The sequence below is a fragment of the Gopherus evgoodei genome, chromosome 5, assembly GCF_007399415.2.
Source record: "Gopherus evgoodei ecotype Sinaloan lineage chromosome 5, rGopEvg1_v1.p, whole genome shotgun sequence".
Taxonomy (NCBI): domain Eukaryota; kingdom Metazoa; phylum Chordata; order Testudines; family Testudinidae; genus Gopherus; species Gopherus evgoodei.
Genome location: NC_044326.1, coordinates 117,056,897 through 117,072,474, shown reverse-complemented (window position 1 = coordinate 117,072,474; position 15,578 = coordinate 117,056,897). Strand labels below are relative to the sequence as shown.

Genomic DNA, 15,578 nt, shown 5'->3' with positions numbered 1-15,578 from the left:
TTCTTTGTATTGCAACTTTATGAAACCCTTACTCACGTTCGGTAGCACCTTACTCCACAAGTAGCTTCAGAATCTGGCCCTATGGAAACAATTTCTAGATACTCTCTATTCCTGTTCTTGCTGTTTTCAAGGTGTATATTTAAATATAAACTGACTACATGTGACTCTTCAATCATTTATTGTCATAAAATGAAGTCCTTGGGTAGTTAATAATCCCAGAGGCACTGCAGTGATGCACTCACATGCTGTCCATCCACAGATCTGGGTCCAACATGTGAGCAGAGGAAACATAAAAAGTCCTCAATCTGGTAACTGAAGCCTTCCCTATAACAGCCAAATTCTTCAGAGGAGCTGTGCCAAATTTGAGGATTATGCTGTACGAACAGTTTCCAATGAAACGACTCAGAAACATTTGCTGTTGTTTTTACCTCAGTTTCCTGACTTTATTTTTCTGCAGCCCAGAGTTATTTCACAAATGCATAGTGAAAAATTCCATTCTTCATGGAAAATTTGCCTTTTACTGGCATGAAAAATATGCACAAAACTGGCCTAGTGAAAAGCAGATGTTTCACATTTGTATGAGTTTGGCTCTCAGAGACATTATATTTTGCTTTTATTGTATAATATTCTTTCAGTTTGATTTCCAAATGATAGATTTTGCATAGACTGAGGTTAAATGTGCACTAATGATACACAAAAAAAATCACAATGTTTGAGTGCCCTAAACCATCCAAAGATATTTCTGATTTCGCATGAAGGGATTAATGTCAGAGTAGGAATCTTAACCCCAGGAATCCCCTGCCCCCATCATTTAAAGTACAACCCAGGCTTAATATCTTCACCTGATATATACCATGCATATTGCACATGGCCAACTACAGTTGATTTTTCAATATTGTCAAAAATATGCATCATAGAATACAGAAATCAGACAAAAAGATGTTCCTGGGACCTGGGTTGATTGTGGCCACAGCAACTGCTTCGATGTGTTTCTGTGGTAGGAATTTTAATTTTTGTAAGAACATCTAGGCTAAAAATAGATGCTCTTTTAAACACTGAGGGACAGATTTTCCTAAGTGTTTAGGTGCTGATAATTAGGGCTAGATTTTTACAATGATCAGCTCCCATTCTGGCATCTAAATGAAGTGGCCAGATTTTCAAAATATTAAGATGAGCTCTTTTGAAAGACCTGTCTGTGAAAGAATACATGACTAATGTTGGTAGGGCTAATGAATAACCAGTATACGTACAGTATTGTAGTTGTCTGCTTGCAGTTTTCCAAATACGTGGAAACAGAACACAATTCCCCAATAACCACAGACAATGTTCTTAAGGCGTGATCACATATATTCAGATACATTTTCCACTGCCTTGAACATCTCTCTACCTACATCAAGTACTTATATAGCCCCCATCCTTATAGTATCTGAGTGTCTCACAAATCTTTAATGTATTTATCATTACAACACCCCTGTGAGGCAAAGCAGAGCGATTAGTCCCATTTTACAGATGGGGAATGAGGCACAGAGAGGTTAATTAACTTGCCCAAGATCACACAGGAAGTCTGTGGCAGAGCAGGGAATGGAACTTAGATCTCCCAAGTCTTAGGCCAGTGCCCTAACCACTGAACCATTCTTCCTCTCAGTATAGTCATTTATACTGTGCAAACTGGGTGTATAATGCTACTAAAACAGAATTCTCCACTTACTTATCCTGGTTGCAAGTGGTTTACACTCACTTTGCACCCATCTTGCACACCTATGCAACTTCCATTAAAGTCAATGAAAAAATAGTCACAAAATCTTGTAAGTGATTACATAAGGAGCATCTGGCTCATAATTCTTTTACGTGCCAGTGTTTAGACAGCTTGGCCTTTTGTGTGTTAACTGCTTCCATCTATATTTTATAATGCATTATCAGGATTAAATGTTTAAAACCACATCACAGGTATACAAATCAGGGCCACGTGACTGATTTTAGTGTACAGTGGGAGAATTGCACTTGATATCTAACAATGGTGGAAGTTTAGCTGTTAGATTAGTCAGAATGCTCTGATGCTTTGTTTCAGCATTTATATTATCGTACTCTTTTAAACTTAAGAGTTCAAATGTCTTTTAGAACTTGAGCCCTGAAGGGAGCTGGGGAGAAAGAACAGTGTGAGGTTACAGAGCTAAAGAAACAGCAGACAATACAGAAATTCTGCCCAGTGTGCCAGAATCATTCCATTGACAACCAGCATATTTTCAATCTACTCTTTCTTTCAACTTCAGATAATATAAGCTAGCTCCAGTAATTATCTTGCACATTTACTATTCAAAAGCAAATATTGCTACATGGAGTTACAGGTAGTCCCTTTACTAGGTAAACTGTAACTGAAAATAACATGCGGTGCTGCAGAATCCAATAAGGATGCAGAAATAGGTCATGAGGCACCCTGAAATGATGTAGGGTGTGTCTGCCCTGGAGCTGGAGGTGTAATTTACATCTCTGGCAGACATACCCATGCTAACTCTGATTGAGCAGGAATGCTAAACATTGAAGTGTATCCACTGCAGTCAGAGTGGCAAGACAGACTAGCCGCCCTGAGTACATACCTGGGGTTTCAGATGGGATTGTACTTGGGGCAGCTAGGCCATCCTGCCACTCACATTGCCATGGCTATTCTGCTATCTTTCGTGCGCTAGCTTGATCAGAGTTAGAACAGGTATGTCTACCCGAGCTGGAAATTACACCTTCAGCTCCAGTGCAGACATAGCCAAAGACCCCGTCTGTAATTGAACTGCCTCATGGCAGCAGGCTGTAAATCTACCGCACGCAGCTCTGGAATCTGCTATTGAGTTAGAACCTGGGCACTCCAATTCTAAGTGAGATCTGCTCTATTTAGAAGAAAGTAGTAATACAAGTTACATTTTACAGGACTGTATTAAGAACTGGTTAGAGTGAAGCCCAAAAAAACCAGATAAATACACAACGTGTGACTTTTTATTGTCTACTGAAGAAAAACACATCCTTCCTTAGAAAACCCATTGTTTTTATTGTGCTTACAAGTAAAACAGAAGGTATGGACGCTGCAATGAAACACTTACCCTGGCTCGGGCATCAACAAGGGCACCATTCCTCAAGAGGCAGCGGACCACTTCCACCTGCCCAGCACGTGCCGCCATGTGTAGGGCAGTCTCCCCACGCTACAGAAAAGCAGAGATTTTAGAGCCCCAAGTCATGAGAAATAAGCAATTTGCAGCTTGTGTAAACACTGATGATGTCAATAGAGTGAGGTTCATTTACACCAGCTGAGGGTCTGACCTTAACAAATTCAGAAGTGTGTGTATATACACGTCTTTGGGGTGGGGGAAGGGACTGCAGGCTGTATTTCACTTGGCACCTCAGTGGCCACAGACAATGGTAACTGCATCATTGAGGGTCAGGGTGAAATTCTAGCCCCATTGTCGTCAATGGGAGTTTTGCCATTGACTTCAATGGAATCAAGAGTTGACACTCAGTCTTACAATATGTTAAATAAATCACAACCCACCAGTGGTGCCTGGGAATATTCACCAAACAATTATTTTAAATGGCATCCCACATATTATTCCCTCCTGATCATCGGTATTCCCTGGCTTTCTACATAATGGTGCTTCTGCTTGTACTTCAAAATAGCCAGGGGATAAGAACATATTGAGCCGAGGATTCTCAAGGGATTGCTGAGCACCTGAGCTTCAAAATGGAAGAGGACATTTTTCCAGATGGTCTCTTCCTTTGCACTGTGTGGAGCTGACAGCTTTAGAGGGCATTGCAAAGGCCCTGGATAGTGTTCTAAAAACTGTGGTCACTGGCACTGGGTGTGCAATGAATGCTAGCTAGACCCTCTCAGTCCTTTTATAGCCCACAGAATTTGAGATGGATACATGAATTTCAGGAAGTCCAAGTGTTTTAGAGTCTAAAGAGCTGGGTATGAAAGTGAATATGAAAAGCTCTGGATGTTCCTTTGCTTTCCCTATGTTTGCGAAGCAACATTAGAAATTAACAAATAATCTTTGCTGTTGGAGACGTTGGCTTAATCTTGCACTATTCCATCTTCTTTATGGAGAGTACTGCAATTTATCCCAAGAGAGTCTCTATGTGGCTAGTCTAGGACATACCAGGCATTGGCATAGTGCAGCAATAGAGAGACTTGTTGTGTATTCTCTGTTATGACAGCGCAGCAGGATAAATCGCTGTCTAGCATTTTTCGTCCTACATACACGTGAACTCTTGCTGATGACAGAGTATCATTTGATTTGCCACCTACTTGTATAAAGAGAAGAGCCTCATCTTTTTACCATGGATGGACCATACATACCCGTTGAAGGCTCTTACTGTTGACACTCTGTCTAATTAATCTGTAATTGCTATAGCACTGGCTTTCTCTCCTCTCATCTAGGAGCTGAGTCCATGTAGCAAGCCCAGAAAAGGACCAAGTTTTGTTGTTGTTTACTGAGATAGTTAAAAAGTAACCCTAATCTACTCACAGTGATGAGTTTATAATGTAATTAAACCCTCCTTGCTGGGAGTTCATTTATTTATATAAACCTATCAGTTTATAGAAATTTTGAAATCTACATACGGTCAACAGCTATGTTTAGTAAACAGACAATGGGTAAATTCTTTCAGTTCTAATGGGAGTTTTACCTAAAGATTTGATTGTAAGATTTGACCATATAAAAATCTTATCATTTGAAGGATGCACAGTTAAAAAATGTTTTCATTCTGTTTGTGAATAAGCCTTTCATTTTGCAAATTATCAGGTTTAGATTTCTATAAAGATCATTCTATACTTGCATTAGTGAAGCAATTTAACTTTTGAAAACAATTAGTGAGCTTTGCTAAGTAAAAGCGAAGACACCTGCCAAGCACAAACAATTGTAAAATGTTAAACTTTGTATCCAAACATTTATTAATATATGTTATCAGTTCTGATCCTTTTTTGACTTAGTTTCTTTCCCAAAATTTCTTGTTAGCGTTTTTACAATTAATAAAGTAGTTAGATAAATATTGCTTCCATATAAAAAGTATAAAAGCAGTGACCATTTTTGTCATGAATAATTTGTCGTATTAAACAAATAAGAAAAGAAATACAGTATAACATGCATACTTATTGGAACCCCCTCATGGATTTGTTTACCCTTCTAGTAGAGAAAAGATGGTCTATCCAGAGTACATGGATTACTAACTAATTTAGCTCAGAACCTCTATTTATCATTTTAAAATTTCATTTTAAAAAATTCTGCTTTAAAAAACAGACACTCACAAGTAACTATCGTTTGAGTTTGTTATATTAAGAACTCAAACAATAAGAAACATATGTAATGTAACCCCAGGACATGGGTCCCTGGTCTCATTTATTTTAGAATAGAGGGATGTTTGGTACACAAACACTCATTTCCATGGCAAGTCAGGTCCTGCATTTGGTGTTACCTCTCAAAGGTCGTATTTTAAGGACTTTAAAAATAAAAGTGATGTTCTCTAGAATTCTAAATCCATTACTTCTAAATGGGAAATACATCCATGGTCTGGTAAAGGAACGGCTTTAGTTTAAAACTTCTAGGTTTTAGTTTAAACTGATAGGTTAAATTTTTTAAAACTTCCCCGCCAGTTTATATGGCGCTGCTCCATTGAAGTCAATGGAGCTGTGCCCATTGACCCCAGCAAAATGTTTATCCTTTTGGATTTAAACTGCAGTATTGAAAACTGAAACACAAAATCTTCCCTTCAGTGTGCCGCTGATAAACCTGGTAAGGAAACTATTCAGAATCCCAGTGCTGCTGAGAAACACACTAAAACTATTGGACCACAAAAGGGTTAAAGTGCCTGTTTTATAGCAACTTCCCCCTTTTATGGCTGTTTGAGAAATATATGAGGTTATTTTTCAGAGAAGTTCAGTCAGTAATAAATAATCATTAAAATGTGACCTTTGGCTGGGCTACATGGCAGTTCACTGGTGCATGAGCTGATGCAGTGATTATTCTAATCCAAGGCATACTCACAATGTTAGTGACATCTGGAGAGGCTCCATTCTGCAGCAGGAGGAGGACTATATTCAAGTGGCCCATAAATGCAGCCACATGTATAGGTGTGAGGCCAGACTGTGAAATAAAGCAACAGCAGTTTTACTCCTCTGCACAGGGGCTGAGGGGCTTCTTCATTTAAATAAAACATGACTAAAAAGATACGGAGAGAGGGAGAAGAAGAAAAGGGAGAAGAGAAGGATATTTTTTTTAGGAGTTGAAACACTGTTCTACCTCTGTTATAGCCTGGATTGAAGCCCCATATTTCACCAGGAGTTCCATGACTTTGATGCGGTTTTTCTTGCAGGCAATGTGCAGTGGAGTAAAACCATTCTGTGCAAAAAACAATTCTGTTAGCTAAAAACATGCAGCTACAGTTCCCACACAGCTCCTGGCTGGCAAACTGCAAGCAGTAGTGTTAGAATATCAGACGCCATTGTTCCTCAGTCATAGTAGGCTCTGAGATATAGAAAAAAACCCCCAAGTCATCTTAATGGGCTGCTATTTCCTTAATACACAACAGCCTCCAAGGCTTTCTGCCCACATATTGGAGAAAAACATATAAACTAACAAAACACCGATATTCTCCTTTTGAAAGTCAAGAATATACTAGAAAGCTAATATAAAACCATCCATTTGGGAATAGTTTACATATATTGCGGAGCCTGCCTCACGTGAAAAAAAATCATATATTAAAAGATGATGGTGATAAAAATCAACAGATGCTTTCAAAATTATCTACTGTCATTTAAAAAATAGGGGGCAGGATACTTAACTGCTCACCTTTCTCCTAGATCACATCTCATTCTTCTAGCCTCCTTTAAAAAGACTCTCTGACCTATATCTATGTATGTCTATATTTATGCAGTATATCTACTGTATATTTTATATGCAGGTGAATACATGCATTGACTAAGAGGTAGCTTGTACTAAAGCTTTCTACTGAGCATAATCCTTACTATCATTAAGAAATCTATTTGCTTCCATGGAAATTCTCCTGGTAATAGGATCTAGGACCCTAGTCTAACAAAGCATTTGTGCATGTGCTTGAGCACATCCCTATTTGACTTAAGCATATCCTTAACTTCATGTTTAAGTCCCTTTAAAGTCTATGCGGCATAAGCATATGCCTAACATTAAGCAAATGCTTATGTTCTTTGCTGAGTAGTGATGGATGCTGAATTGGAACCTAGGCTGGACAACAAAGCCTTGAAAGATCAGGACCACAGTGTTTACTTTTTTAAGTAGACACTTGCTGAAAAATACAAATAGTTTTTTTTTTTAATGCAAAGCAAGAATGTGTTAGATAATCACTGGTTTTTCTAATGAAAAAGGTCAGAATTGCTAGTGCTCAACTAGAAGTATAGCTAGTTAATCAGTGAGAGAGAGGAGAGCAGCTGCTAGAGTGACAGCTTACTCCATGGCTAGTCTCTGTTAAAATAAATGTTACTTATAGGTTGGCATTAATATGTTTTAAAACACAATAATTAAAACAACTGAGAACACATGTAAGGCTTTATATCTTCAAAGCGCTGTACAAACATTAACTAATTAAGTACTTCAAGAATATCCATCTCAAAATGAATGATTCATAAAGCTTATTGCATCACTTTACTTGCTAGAGATACAATGTAGAATAGTAAATTAACTAGTCCAGGTAGCTTTACATGTTAGCCTGGAATAGCTAGGTTTAGCTATAGCTCAACACAAGCTTTGTCCATGCTTCTAGCTGTCACTGCTCAGATGTCCTAGAGTTGCCTTCTAGTCTGATTGTTGAAAAATCTGAGTTATAAAATTATGTCTCCCTGTTAAATGTACACTTACAACTTGCCTACAACACCCTAACGGTTATCTCTGTCTTCATCAACATCATCACTCTTGCAAACGGGCATCTCTAACTTAGAATTCTATAGTATTTCATTTAACCAGGCTCTGGTTAGTTGCTTTTCTCCTGTTCTTCTTAAAGGATGGGGGAGCTTTACAAAAGAAATCAATTATGATAACCAATGTTTATTGTGATGAATATTATGGAGGAACAACAGCCACTCCATAGTTAAGGGTGATAGTAGCTTCCCATTATAAGCCCAACAATTCACCCTCCCAACTTCCCCAAAAAGAAATCAATACCCTTGAAATTTCACATACTGTGTCATATCGCTGGATACATTTTCTGGGAAGCTGTAGTGTTTCAGAACTTTCCATTGTTAATTTTATTGCATTTAGTTCATTTTACTTCATCTTATTGACCTTGCTGAGGTCATAAAGTGTTCATGACAGGCTCCTTGTTAAGTCTTAAAGGCCTTAGAAATTCATAAAGTCAAATATGTTTTTTTCCTTCCTGTTTAGGGGATGATGGGCAGGTCCCTGAGCACAAGGAATTATTTATAATATAATATTTTTATTTATGCCTCAGAAAAGTAAAAAAATGGACATGCTATGATTAATTATATTTGATAAATGGAAGTTGAATAAGTGTAAAAGACTAAATTTCTGCCATCTAGCAAAAATATTAGACAATTTATTTTGAAAATGTCTACTTTGGGATGTAGTATTATGTCCACACCAATCAGCCTTTTACAGTGGTAATAAATATGAACTGCACCGCCATGCGGTAAAGTGTGAAAGGCCAAAATGGCAAATGCATTAAAACACTGGAACGTGTGATAGTGTTAGCTAGCAGTGACTGTGATTCCAAGAACGGTTGCATAGCCTCACGAATTGATCACGCAAATACTTGCTAGTGAACATAGTGTTTACTATCAGGAGTAGACCCATTGAAGTGGAACTCCTACATCCAACAGTAACTGCCATTTACAACAGTAAGCACTACATCCTATTGACATATGACTAGTAAAAGAAGTAAGCACTATGCTCAGTAGCGTTTGCAGGATGGGGCCATCTACAATCTGCAGCACTGTTGCATTAGAGGGGTGAGGCAAGTTTACCAGGGCTCGAGCGTTGGGATTTGCTCTCTTGTCCAGCAGAAGCTTGGTGACACGATAATGGCCACAGTGTGCAGCAACATGTAGGGCAGTCAGGTAATCCAGTGTGACATCATCAACAGGAGCTTTGTGCTGCAGTAGATGTTTGACACATTCCACGTGGTCACCCTGAGCAGCCATGTGAAGCGGAGAGAGTCCATTCTGTGCCAGCAGAAAATACAAGTGTATCAAACTTCCAGTAAAAATAACTTATGATTATATACTGCCATTTATTCAGAAGAATCCCAATGTGCTTTACGAAATGTATAGGAATAACTTCATCCAGCACTGAAATGCAGCCACCTGTGGGATGAAACACTAACAGTTCACAGCAACATCACAGACAGTTGTAAAAGGGAGTGGAAAAGAATGCCATAAACCCATGGCAAATGTGTGGAAAATGTAGGCAGGCAGAATACAGTTATCCAAATATGGAAATTAGCTATAGTGCATTGTCTTGAGAAAAGTCTCATGGTATCTTTAATGTCAGGACTATGCTTCCCTAGGCTATGACAAACCTATGCTAGGCAATAGGGTCTGTATTCATTCGGAAGGAAAAGCATCTACTTAGTCACCAACACACGTACTGAGGAACATGTTATTTTTCCTCAAGGTCTCCAACAACAAATACTGACCAACCCTGACCCTTTTGAGTTTGAGACCAGATACTCTCACAGCCTAAGGTGGGAAGATGTCATGGACCCTGTGTTACCACTGTCAACAAGGAATTATACAACACAGTTGTAATCATATTTATGTTCCTGGTTAAAAGAAATGCATAAAGTACACTATTATTCAGAATAGTAAGGAACTCAATTACAAACCTTCTATAGGCCTTTTAGGAATTAAACACAAATGAGTCATGCTTTCCTGCATAGTTTACAGAAAAAAGGCTAGTTTAGTATTATTAATAAACCCTGCCATAACATTGTAAATGGTACTATACGCAGCAAGTTACCACACACATAAAAGACATGTGGGCTGATTTTCAGAGGTGCTGACCACCCACAATTCCCACTAAAGTCAATACAGCTGAATGTGCCTCGAACCTCTGGAAACCAGGGCAAATGGTACTTACGAAAGAGCTTACAAATGTTGGGCTGATCCTGAGAACACTCCTGCTACATTTGCTAGTGTCTACTGAATCAGGCTCTAGTATCTGAATATGGCAAATACTTTGATGTGCTTAGTTTTAGGAAATGATTATCAAGTGGTTCAGATGAAAGCTCCAGCTTGATCAGCTGCTGGGGATTTTGACCTGTCTCTTGACAAATGTACACAATGGGGTCTCAGTAGAGCATTGCCAGGCAGGCTGCTGTACCACTCTCGGCATTATATATGTCATTTTAAAATAAGAGAAAATGTTATAAAATATTGAAGTTTGTGGGAAGGAATTGAAACAAAGTGACTTATTTCTATTTTTCATTCATCTGTCTGTCTCCAATCTGGAACAGCTCCAATGGGGCCCGATGACTAGAAGGGAAGCTATCTTTAACACAGGTTTCATTTTACAGGTCAGGTACGATTTGGCAGTGGGGAAGAAGAGAATGTCTCAATTCAGATGGTTCAAAGTTGCTATTTAATTAAAATATAATTGAAAGGTTACAAAATATCTTCTTGAATTGGTTGCTTCTTTGCCCTCTACTTTTCCTGAAGAGAGTCCCAATCCCCGTCAGTACCAAAAGGGTGAAGGGAATTGCATATTGATGATGGGAGAATGGAGCCCTCTGATCATCACTGAAGTATTTAACATGTAGGATCCATTCACTGTACAGATCTTTCATGCCACACCTGTGGCTACGCTTCAGACCAATAGGCTGAGTGATCTGTAGAAGACTCTGGATCAGCTCCTGCCAATCCCTCATCATAATGGGGGGCCCTGACTCAGTGGAACATATATGTCCAAAATTTGGGATTCCAGCAATCAAAGTGTGGACTTCTTTTGTGCCACAGGCATTGGCTCCATTGGGGGTCCCCTGCTCCTCAGTGCAAGGCAGATTTTGGGAGAGGTGCAGTGGAGTCTCAAAGACACTTATTATTTAATATTTATGTATATTTACTATTTTATTAGCACTGCATGTATCCCCAGCCATTCTTTCTAGCAGACGAAGAGCACACCAGCCAAAGGAACAGGGCCGGCTCCAGGCACCAGAGCACCAAACAGGTGCTTGGGGTGGCCAAGGGAAAGGGGCGGCACGTCCAGCTCTTCGGTGGCAATTTGGTGGTGGGTCCCTCAGTCCCTCGCAGAGGGAAGGACCCGCCATCGAAGAATAAAGCGGCAGCGGTAAAGCTGCCGCCGAAGTGCCGCAGATTGCAGCTTTTTTTTTTCCTCCACCACTTGGGGCAGCAAAAACGCTGGACCTGGCCCTAGAAAGGAACCAGTGCAGCCATAAGGATTCCTTTGCACACCCCCTCCCAGCTTCTATATAGACACCCGTTATATAACCTGCCCACATGGGATGCTCACAGGGATACAAAGTTACACAGTGCGAATATGTCCATGGCACAGCCTACAGACTGAGAGCAATGAAAGAAGTAAGCTATTTTTAATGTAAAATAGTCAAGACTCTTATCGATTTAAAACAGATCACAAGACTGATATCTTCAAACTTAGGTGTCTACAATTAGTCTCCTAAATCCACATGTAGGCACCTAAAAGAAATGACCTGCTTTTCAAAGGTGGTGATTAGAGCTGGTCAAAATTTTTCTAACAGTAATTGAATACTAATTGTACTAGTAACTACTTTAAGTTACTAATTCAATTAGTGTTCAATTACTGTTAGTATTAGTTAGTAGTTAACTGAACTGCAACTAAGGAACATTAATGGTAACTAATTTTAATACTTTAATTTTAGACAACTCTTTGGTGAGGAGACTCTGTTTAGCTCTATGTCGGCAAAGTGCTTAGCATATTTAGGATGCAATCTATTATGACCATATCAATCTCTTAAGAACACAAAGACAAAGTGACATTCTCCATTTCTATTCAGATACTTCACATCATTTAATAAATATGGTTGCCCAGCACCTGTTTTCATCTGCCTTTGATGCAGTATGTAGGATGAGAAATGTATCCACTGATTGGCAGAGAGAATGTGATTAAAGGGAAAAACAAAGAAAGCTTTTATATTGAATGGCTTTACCTTAATTACACAATTTTTTTTTAAAATGGTGGCTATATATTTATTCATTAATGGGAATATTCTGGAATTGTTTAGTCTTCTAAAGAAAGTGAGAACAGCTCCATGGGATATAACAAAAGTAGATAAAAGATCAGAAAATATAGAGGGAATGATCTTACACTGACCAAAGAGATGGGATACATAACCCATCTTTCCCATCTCTAACTTCTATGATTCCATGAAAACACGTTAGTTAATTCCTGTTGTATGGGATAAGAACAGGCCACTTGCCCTGAAAAAGTACTGTCTATATCACACATGTAACCTGTCTCCTAAGAGAAAATGGAGTGATTTTGTTCATGGATGCCAATTCTCCTTATGTGGAAGGTTCAAGTCTATTTTCAAGAGAAAATCCTTACTTTTGGATTACTCTATCCAAAATATTTATTCCGTCTAAAGCATTTCCTGTGGGGTTACTGACATGTCCCTATACTCCTTCTCACCCTTCCAGCGTATCTAGTAATTGCTTTGAACGGTTGTCACTGATATTCATTTGTTCTGTGAATGAAATACTCACCTTGGTCCTTGCAAGCAGTGGAGCACCCCGTTCCAAGAGGAGCTCTACAACCTGGTCATGCCCACTTCGTGCGGCACAGTGGAGTGGAGTCAGTCCATCCTTTAAGCAAAAGGAAAGTGTTAAGCATATATCCAGACTGCCCATCTTACTGCTCTCCATGGAACAAACATTCAGAAATCTAGCCCACAAGTTCCTGATACTGATTGAGTGCTAAGCACCTGCAAATCTTGCAAACCTCCAGCAAAAGCTGTCCCTTTTATTAATATCTAAATGAAACTGACTTAGTAGAATTAAGCTTTACCTCCAGCTCACCCTTGCATCAGTGAAGGACATTCTGAGGTTACACTTTGAGAATGGTGGAGAGGAAACACATTATGTGTGCAAACCCATTATCAAAGAAAAGACTGCATGCATGCATCTCCTTCCCTCCCTCACTCTCCTCATGGCTTTGAATTGTGCTTTCTCTCTCTGAATACTGTCTGATGACCGAAGGATACTCAGCTAATCAACCACAGTGCTTCAATTGCTTTTGATACAGAGATGAAATAGTAAATGTCCATGCCAGGAGATTATGCCAGAAAATTTCTAACAAGCAGGAGGAGAGGAGAGACTTTGAGTGGAGGAGAGAAACCAACAGAGAAAAGACTCTTCCTTTCAAGGCTCAATGACAAGCAAGATCTAATAATCTTTTGCTAAACTTGCTGTGACAGCACCGTCTCTGAAATTTTCTCTCCATTGCAGAAGACCATCCTGTCCCAAAACACGTGCTCACGCTGCTCAGTCACTGAACAAAGCAGTTAGAGAAAGATGGGTCAATGAAACACTTAGAAAGGAAAGTGCATTCTAGATAATGCTGCTACTGTCTGGTCCTTCCTTTATAGCGAAAGAGATAGCAAATGCAAGGGAGGAATGATAAAAAAAGAATAAAATATCAGTGCTGAATGACAGAAAAAAGAAAATCACATAAGATATAAAAAGAAACCCAAATATAGAGAATTTTAACCTTAACAAACTGCAATGCTGTATTACCATACATGCACTCAGATGAGCACTCAATGCCTGTTCAGTACAGTTGTTTAACTGAGATGTTTTCTTTGAATTTAAAGTAATAGAAAACACCATTGTGACACCTATTGACTTGTTTGATATATTTACTTCTGTGCCAAAATATCAAAAATTCTTCACACAATATTTTAAAATTCTGCAAATTTTATTTGTCAAATAAATGTGGCTCCTGCATGGAAGCCCACTGGCTGCACTGAGGTTGGAGAGCATCCTGATGCCCAAACCTCCCTCGATACAGGGACTCGGCAGTGAGGCTGCACCCGACCCTGGTGTAAGGACCGGGCCTGCCCCAGAAACACCCAGGGGCCCTTCCCTGCCCTCTGTGCCAGGCACAACAGGTTTGGGTGGGCAGGCTCAGCCAAGTGTAGAGGTGTGGAGTTAGAGGTTTCTGTGTGGGACAATCTGGGTGTGGGTGGCTCAGTGGGAGATCTGGATGCACAGAGGCTTGTTGGGGGGTTCCAGGTGCAGGGGCAATGGGACTCTCCAGGAGATGCAGTTGAAGGTGGTTGGAACTCAGCAGAGGGGGTGGGGGAGATGGGGATCAGCAGGGAGATTGGATGTGAGGGGTCCAGGTGCTGGGGGAGTGGGGCTTGATGGGCTAGGATTCCAGGTACAGCTTGCTAGGTCTCAGTGGAGTGGGGGTTTGGGTGTGGGGAACTCGCTGAGAGGGTCTAGGTGTGGGGGGTAGGGCTTGTCAGTGTGAGGGTTCAATGGGCTTCCTTAATAGGGGTGCCCCAGCTGCTGCTGAGGGAACATCACGTACCAGGCTCTCACTTCCCCAGCCCCTTTTCTTCCCCAGCCCCCTCCCCCCGTCCTCCCACATTCTTCTACCACCCCCCTTCCTTCTCCACTGCCTCCTTCCCCCACTCTCCCTTCCCTCATTTCCCCCTCATTTCTTACACAGCCCCACTGCAGGCACTCACTGTTGCACAGAAAACTGGAATGCTCCCAGTACACAGAAGGGGAACACGACTGGCACTAGGACCCAGGAGACAGTGTTCAACTGCAGAGTCAGTGGAGCTGAGGCCTGGTCCACACTACAGTGTTAAATCGATTTAAACAGCGTTAAATCGATTTAACGCTGTACCCATCCACACTACAAGGCACTTAAAATCGATTTTAAGGGGTCTTAAAATCGATTTCTGTACTCCTGCTCAACGAGAGGAGTAACACTAAAATCGATATTACTATATCGATTTAGGGTTAGTGTGGACGGAAATCGAAGTTATTGGTCCCATTCTTTTACTGTTTTACCCAGAGTGCACCGCTCCGGAAATCGATGGTAGCCTGTGACCATGGACGCACACCACCGAAGTAATGTGCCCTAGTGTGGATGCGTAAAATCGATTTTATAAAATCTGTTTTATAAAATCGATTTTATTAATTTCAATTTTACTCTGTAGTGTGGAAGTGGCCTGAGATGCAGCCTCCTTCAGCTGGACAGCTCTGTGCTTGCAGAAATGGGGGAGGGCAATGGCACGTAACCCTATGTGTCCCTCATGCCTCACCTCTGTTAGGGGGCAATCCCCCTCAACTGCACCCATCCTCATCCCCCACCTGTACCCCCACACAGCTTCCTTTTGCTTCCCTGCCATTTTCTTCAGGAAAACACAGGAATTCTGTGGAGGAAGGGCATTTTCTGTGGGCATGCAGCCCCGCAGAATTCCCCCAGGAGTAAATGTATGGTAAACCATTGCACCTTATTATTCCAGTTATAACCTGATGGGGGTAGTGGTGGATTCTGGAATATACTTTAAAATTATTTTGTTTCTCCCAGCCCTCAATTTTA

The 15,578-nt window shown here is 40.4% G+C and overlaps 1 protein-coding gene across 23 annotated transcripts in view; it reads right to left on the bottom strand.

Annotated features, from left to right (window-relative positions):
- ANK2 (ankyrin 2) overlaps nucleotides 1-15,578 on the bottom strand; it is a 598,819-nt gene that overhangs the window by 117,449 nt on the left and 465,792 nt on the right. For all 23 annotated transcript variants that reach the window (XM_030564737.1, XM_030564739.1, XM_030564736.1 and 20 more), the window contains 5 exons: nucleotides 12,725-12,823; nucleotides 8,990-9,187; nucleotides 6,279-6,377; nucleotides 6,024-6,122; nucleotides 3,087-3,185 (listed from right to left, as the gene is read on the bottom strand). In XM_030564737.1, coding sequence (XP_030420597.1) covers nucleotides 3,087-3,185; nucleotides 6,024-6,122; nucleotides 6,279-6,377; nucleotides 8,990-9,187; nucleotides 12,725-12,823 — 594 coding nt within the window. The remainder of the gene's footprint in view (nucleotides 1-3,086; nucleotides 3,186-6,023; nucleotides 6,123-6,278; nucleotides 6,378-8,989; nucleotides 9,188-12,724; nucleotides 12,824-15,578) is intronic.